The 6566-nt window shown below is 53.8% G+C and overlaps 1 protein-coding gene across 1 annotated transcript; it reads left to right on the plus strand.

Moving 5' to 3' along the window:
- Nucleotides 1-2448: 2448 nt before the first annotated feature.
- LOC308051479 (gamma-secretase subunit Aph-1b-like) lies at nt 2449-6196 on the plus strand (the record flags this gene model as incomplete). The annotated part of the gene is made up of 7 exons (XM_080361917.1): nt 2449-2561; nt 3184-3354; nt 4695-4768; nt 4924-5046; nt 5396-5523; nt 5808-5931; nt 6159-6196. The coding sequence occupies 7 exons, from the start codon at nt 2449-2451 to the stop codon at nt 6194-6196; spliced, it is 771 nt and encodes a 256-aa protein (XP_080218043.1).
- Between the last annotated feature and the right edge of the window lie 370 nt (nt 6197-6566).

Below are 6566 nucleotides of genomic sequence, written 5' to 3' on the forward strand. Positions count from 1 at the left end.
GAAACCAAGGTCTTTCTTGGCTTTCCAGCTGCAGGTGCAAATTAGTAGGCAGGGGCCACAGGCAGGACAGCACCTAGACTGACATCCAGATTGATCAACAAAATATTCCCTACCCTTAGCATCATGCTTGGTATATAATTAGAATTGGCTTTTTTGGCTGATTAGTTCCATTTGGATTTTCTGGTTTATTAGTTCAGTTTTTTCCATTCAGGATGTGAAAAATGCAGTTGTGATTCGTGCTAAGATGTTTAATGTTTACAGGTATAACCAAATGAGGCACGGACTCTGAACTTGGAAAACAGAAAGGTGGTTAAGTTCTATGTAAAAAGTTATGAAACTTGTTTATGAAGTTATATTGATAGAGCGAACTAACATTTTAAGGGTTAAGCAACTATATAATAAGGGCCTACTAACAAGCTAACATTTTAAACCACATAATTAATATCTAGTTTAGAGCTGTATGTAACTAATTGTGCTAAAAAAAAAGCAGGACTTCATTAAATGCCAAGATAAGAAGTTTTACAGCACCAGCTGCAACCTTGAGGAGACAAGATAGCCAAGATTTACAGCAAAAAGGAGGCACCAGTCTGGTTGCAGTCGGTTTGGTAGCTTGGATTCCAGCCAGTTCCTCCTAATGAGCCAAAGGTAAAAAGTTCACTGTGACGAAGCTGAAGGAGCCTTCATCCAAAGACCCCCAAAGACCCCTCCTCAAATTCACCAAGTGGCACTGCGCAGGCGCAACAGGGGAGGGTCTATGGAAATGATTATCTGAGACTCATTTTAATCAGAAGCGGGGAAAGGTTATGAATATGTATAGGCGTTCCTGGGGTCATTATGAATATGTAATACCTTACTGTATTTAAGCACACTTCTTATTGTTTAAAGGTGTGCATGTTGGGCGGTGTGAATTCCCCGCACACCCAGCGCTGTTTTGCTTATGCTCTAATGAACACGTGTTTAAGGAATACAATTAAGGAATTGGATTAAACGTTTATCCATAGAAAAAGCGTAAGTTATTTATTTCAAGGAGTTCTGTTCTGTTGGGAGTTCGGTGTTAGTGTTATAGTTAGCTGTATTTTGCTTTTGTAAACTGTATCCAAGATTCTCACCTTATCTTGAAATTTCACAGGTGGTATACAAGTTTTTATCTCTTAGTTTGAGAGTAGAGAACTGAAAATTAATTCTGTTAGTTTTCAGTAAGTCCTTTTCTTATCTTGAACGGATAGAATGTGCTGAGGATGCGCATCTAAGAAACCTGAGTATTTTACATGATTTTATAATGAGTATAGGAATAGTGCGCATGTGCAGTGACAAAAGGTGAAAAGTTCACGAGTGAAGAAGACTCCTCACTTCATCCTGAAGACCCCCTGAATGACCACCAGAGGACACTGTGCATGCTTAGAGTAGTTCCAAGGTGTTGCAACTGATCTTGTGAAATAGTTATGTAATCTGATGAATATGCAATACATATGTTGTAACCCTAATGAATATGTATGTAACCAAATTGTATAAATGTAGTGGAGTTCGAATCGGTGGTCGAAGCCAGCTTTGGGTGCGAACCCCTGGTTTCCCAGCGCTGAAATAAAAGCACCGCATATAACTACGTCCGTGGTTATGTGTCTCGTTTGCTAACAACAGGGAGCTAGGGACTCTTAGGGACAGTCAGCATACCTTGCCCAAGCCTGGGCACCACCAGCTGGCCCAAGTCCTGGGGAGTAGTGCAGGGGACCCTTCACTGGGTGGTTCCTGTGAGGGCACCAGCGACAGGGCCAAGCTTCTCTGGGTGCAGGCCATGTTCTCCTAGTGCAGGCCTTCTGCCCGCCGTGACAGACCTGAGCCCCTGGTACAGACTGTGCCCCCTGGTGACAGGACCAAGTCCTTACCATCAGTGCAAGCCATGACCCCCCGTGACAGGACCAGGTCCCCAAATGGTGCAGGCCCTGCTCCCTCATGACAGGATCAGGTCCCCCCAATGCAGGCCATGTCCCCTGTGATAGGCTTAGGACCTGGTCCCCAACTGGTGCAGGCCATGTCCTCCCATGACAGGTCCAGGTTCATCTCCCTGTGACGGGCCTGAGCCCCCCAGTGCAAACTGTGACCCCTCATGACAGGCCCGAGCCCCGGGGTTCAGGCTATGCCCCTCTGCACAACAGACCCAACTCCTCCCCAGTGCAGACCGTGCCCCCCCCATTAGAGACTCTAGCCTCGTCCCACTCCGGCTCAAACCCCGCCCAGCGCGGCCCTTCCGGCAGCGGCGGCGCGCAGGCGGCGTGTGACGTCAGGCGGCCCCGGAAAGGAGGGGGAGGGAAAGGGAGACGGAGACGTGGGGCCGAGCCGAGCCGAGCTGAGCCGAGCCGAGCCGAGCCGAGCCGAGCCGAGTCGAGTCGAGTCGAGTCGAGTCGAATCGCTGAGTTCTGTCCCCGGTCCCGCGTCCGGGGCCCTGCTGACATGACGCTCCCCATCTTCTTCGGATGCACCTTCATCGCCTTCGGGCCGGCGCTCGGCCTCTTCCTCTTCACCATTGCCCGTGACCCGCTCCGCATCATTATCCTTATCGCTGGGTCAGTCCGGCACCGGTGCCGGTACTGGTGCGGGAGGGACACTGGTGCCACCGTGGGTACTGGTGTGGGCGTGGAGGGGGTGCTGGTACTGGTATCGGTACTGGTATGGACAGACACGCAACGGGAGACTGGTGCTGTTGTGGGCACGAGAGGGGCACCGGTACCAGTACTTATAGTGGTGCCATTCTTTTCACAATAGGGGCTCCAGTACTGGTATTATACTGGTACCATTGTGGTTACCACATGGCATGGGCATGATGGAGAGGGACACTGGTATTGGTAATGGCATGGGGTCAGTAGTGGTACTAACATGTGCACAACAGGGGCAGTGGTACCAGTATTGCCATGAGATCAGTAGGGTATGGTACAGGTACTGACATGAATATGAGCCTGGCACTGGTATTAGTACTGGTGTGAGCTTGGCAGGGGCACTGGTGCCAGTTCTAGTTACCAGCAGAGGAGGAGTGCAGGCACTACAGTGGTACCGGTACAGGCACCACCTGCCCAGCACTGGTGCCAGAACAGCACTGGTACTTATAGAAGAGTGGGCAAGGCTGAGGCACTGCTGCCATTGCCAATACCAACACAATCCTGGTGCCAGCAGGCGCTCTCTCTCTTGCAGAGCCTTCTTCTGGCTGGTGTCGCTGCTGTTTTCCTCCCTTATCTGGTTTATCACAGTTAAAGCCAGCGATCCCTGGGATGAGCCATTGCAGAAGGGGCTCTTGATATTTGGGGTGATGTTCTCTGTGCTGCTGCAGGAGGCCTTCCGCTTTCTCTACTACAAGCTCCTCAGGTAAGGGCATCTCCCACCCTGCTCCAGCGCTGCTGAATGGTCTTTCCATCCTCCCAGCTATGGCAGATCCAGATTTTGGCTGGGGGCTCCTAGGCGGGGAGGATGCAAAACGTGGCACCAAGCCACTTTGGTCCTTGCTGGGAGTTCACAAGTAGTACTTGTGTTGGTACGTTGACCTCAAGCGGGCCTTGGATGGCAGGGCAGAGCAGCCCTACTTGCTTTGCTGCATGGAGGATGGGGAAGGGTTAGGGATCTGCCCTCGTCTCCTGGCAAGTCTTGTTCCTTTCTTAGGAGTGGCTTTGTGTCAGTGGGGACAGCCTGAAAGTGGTTTCAGTGCTCTGCAGAGTGTCGCATGGTTCCCAGCCCTGGCAAAGTCTAGATGCAGCCTCTGCAGCTCCTGGCCTCCCTGGTGCTGCCGGCCCAGAGTGAGTGGGCTTGTGCCACCTGCTGGGTGAGCACGTGCTGCACCCTGTACTGCTTTTGGATGGGTGAGTGGGTGGATACTGCATTGGCCTGGGCAGGCAGACAAGAGGAGGCGATATTGGAGTCAGTATCCCTCATTGCCCCCCCAGCAGTCCTCACCTTCCCAGCTGGCTGGGTGCTGGTGTGGGGTGAGGGGCTTGGGGAAGGCTGGGGGGGAGCAGATACATAGGCTTACACCTTTCCCTGTGGCAGAGCGTTGCTCGAGGTGGGCAGGCAGAGGGTAGCAGAGCTCCACGGAGCAGCCTCTAACACAAACCACTGGGTTTCATTGCCCTGCGGATCTCTGTCTGCAAGCACAGCTGACCTCCTGGGGCTGCAGAGCTGTCTGTCATCCTCCTTACCTGCCACACCTCTAGCTGATAAAACTTATGAAGCTCAGCTCTCTCAGTTTTTCCCCCCAAATAATTTTTCTAGTTCTTTGAGCTCTTCCCCGCACCTTCTCAATTTTTTTCCCACCATCTTCTAAGAGAATTACTGCCAAGATCAGATAGACCCTCCTGGCATGCGCCTCCCATGCCAGTGCTGAGGCTGTTTTCTGTGTAGGAGTGCTGCTCACTTTGCACCCGATGTCCCGCTCACCCCACTCCTGCTCTTTAGGGCTGGCCTGCACTCGCGTTCCTCTGTGGAAATCTTTCCATGTGGCTTTGCATGGTTTTCACATGTATGGTTTGTCCAGTGGTTCAGGGTGGTCCTGCGGATGCTGTCCACTGCAGGTGTTGTGTTTCAGTGATGGGGAGGTTACCAGGATGGTAGGATGGTGCAGAGTGAGACCCCAGCTCCCACCTCCTCTGTCCTGGTGCTGCACCATGCCCTGGGAGGCAACCAGGCTGTGCTGGCCTCCAGCTTTCCCTCTGCAGGAAGGCCATCGAGGGGCTGGTGTCCCTCAGCGAGGACGGCTGCTCCCCCATTTCCATCCAGCAAATGGCATATGGTGAGTGCTGTGCAGGGCAGCCAGGCAGGGCTAGGCACAGTGCCAGGGGGAAAGAGAGGTTTCTCACCTTGAAGCTGGCTGGGTCCCCCGAGGGGCTGGGAGGTACCTGGGGTGGCCCTGGGTGGCTGTGTTTGACAGCATCCCTGTCCCGGCAGTGGCTGGCATGGGCTTCGGGCTCATGAGCAGTGCCTTCTCCATGATCAATCTCCTGGCAGATGCGTTAGGGCCTGGTACCATAGGCATCCATGGGGACTCACAGCTCTACTTCCTGACCTCAGATGAGGGAATAGCCCCCTTCGCTCACATCTCTGCCCCACCACAGAGGTGGCAGACCTGGGGGGGCTGGGGCTCAGCTCCCTGTGGTCTCCCCTCCATGCTGCACCTTGCTGCCACTCCCCATACTCATCTGAACCCTTTGTGGTCCCCTGTCACATCTTTCTGTGCCAAACCCTTCTCTCTGTCCTGCAACCCTTCCTGCTCCTCTCTCCCATCCCTCCTAGCACTTCCCAGTCTGACCCAGCAGTGACCCTACTCCTCTGCCTTGGCTCCTCTCCATTCCTCCCTGAGCCTGCGGGCTGGGCCAGGGCAATTGGCTGGCTGGTAACATCCCTCTGCTGCTTTCTGCAGCCTTTATGACCATGGTGCTGATTTTTCTTCGCACCTTCTGGGGGATCCTCTTCTTCCGTGGCTGTGAGCATCAGCGCTGGCAGGAGATCGCAGCTGTTGTTGTCATGCACCTTGCTATTTCAGGATCGGTGAGTAGCCAGGAGTAGAGCTCTGTGCAGGGACCTGTATTTGGGGATGGCTGTGGTGCATGCTGGTCCCTGTGCTGAGGGGGCAACAGCCTTTGGCACTAGCAAAGCAGTTGGGTTTTGGGGTTCTGCAACTATTCCTGCATGGGACAGTTCCTCTGCAAACTGAATGCCAAAGCTGGTGTTCCGTGTCCTGTTCCACTTATTGAGGTGGTGACACTGCCACCCATCTTGGCACTGCCCTCTCCTCCTTGCTCACCCTTTCCCTCTCCCACCTCTCTCCCCAGACTTTTTACAACCCCCTGTACACAGGCAGCCTGATGCCTTCCTACTTGCTGATGGCCACTGCTGCCACTTGGGCTTATCTGCTCTCAGGGGGCTCTGCCCAGAACCTGTGGCGCTTCCTGCTCTGTAAGTCCTGCTCCATAATGGGGACAAGGGACTCTGCAGTTTCTTCTGGATACTAGGACCAGCGCTGGGGTGGGAAGAGGATGCCCCAGGGATGGAGCAAGGGCATCATCCCCTTGGCTGCCAAACTAGAGGAGATGCTGGGGTTTGGGTTGTTGTCTCTCCTGGGGGAAGTGGATGGGGTAAAGAGTGTGGTGAAAACTGCCTCCCTCCCCTCTTGCTTCCCGCAGGTCTACAGAGCGATGCCAACCCTCAGCTGGAATCTTGAGGCTCCATGGGATGTTCCTGTCCCCAGCCACCCCTGCCTTCCCCTCCATCCTGGTGGCAAGAGCAGCCCTTGCCTTCTCTGCAATATCTTTTCTCCTGGACTGGTGGACCCTGGCCAGCCCTGGAGGGGCAGGCGCTGGGGTCTTGCTGCAGCAGTCAGCTGAGCAGTGTGGCTGGGGCTGGCTTGCTCTGCCACCCCTTTGAGAGCCCCCAGAGAACAGTTCGGTTTTGGGGGACTTGGCTTTGAATTTGGCTTTGCTGGACCTGCTGTGAGTGGAGCCCCAGTTAGCTTGCTTGGGAAGGATGCTACCTTGGACTGCCAGAGGTCTGAGTCCAAAGAAACCCATTGTTTCTCCCCCTGCTGCAGAAGA

Source organism: Nesoenas mayeri, assembly GCF_963082525.1.
Source record: "Nesoenas mayeri genome assembly, chromosome: W".
Classification (NCBI taxonomy): Eukaryota; Metazoa; Chordata; class Aves; order Columbiformes; family Columbidae; genus Nesoenas; species Nesoenas mayeri.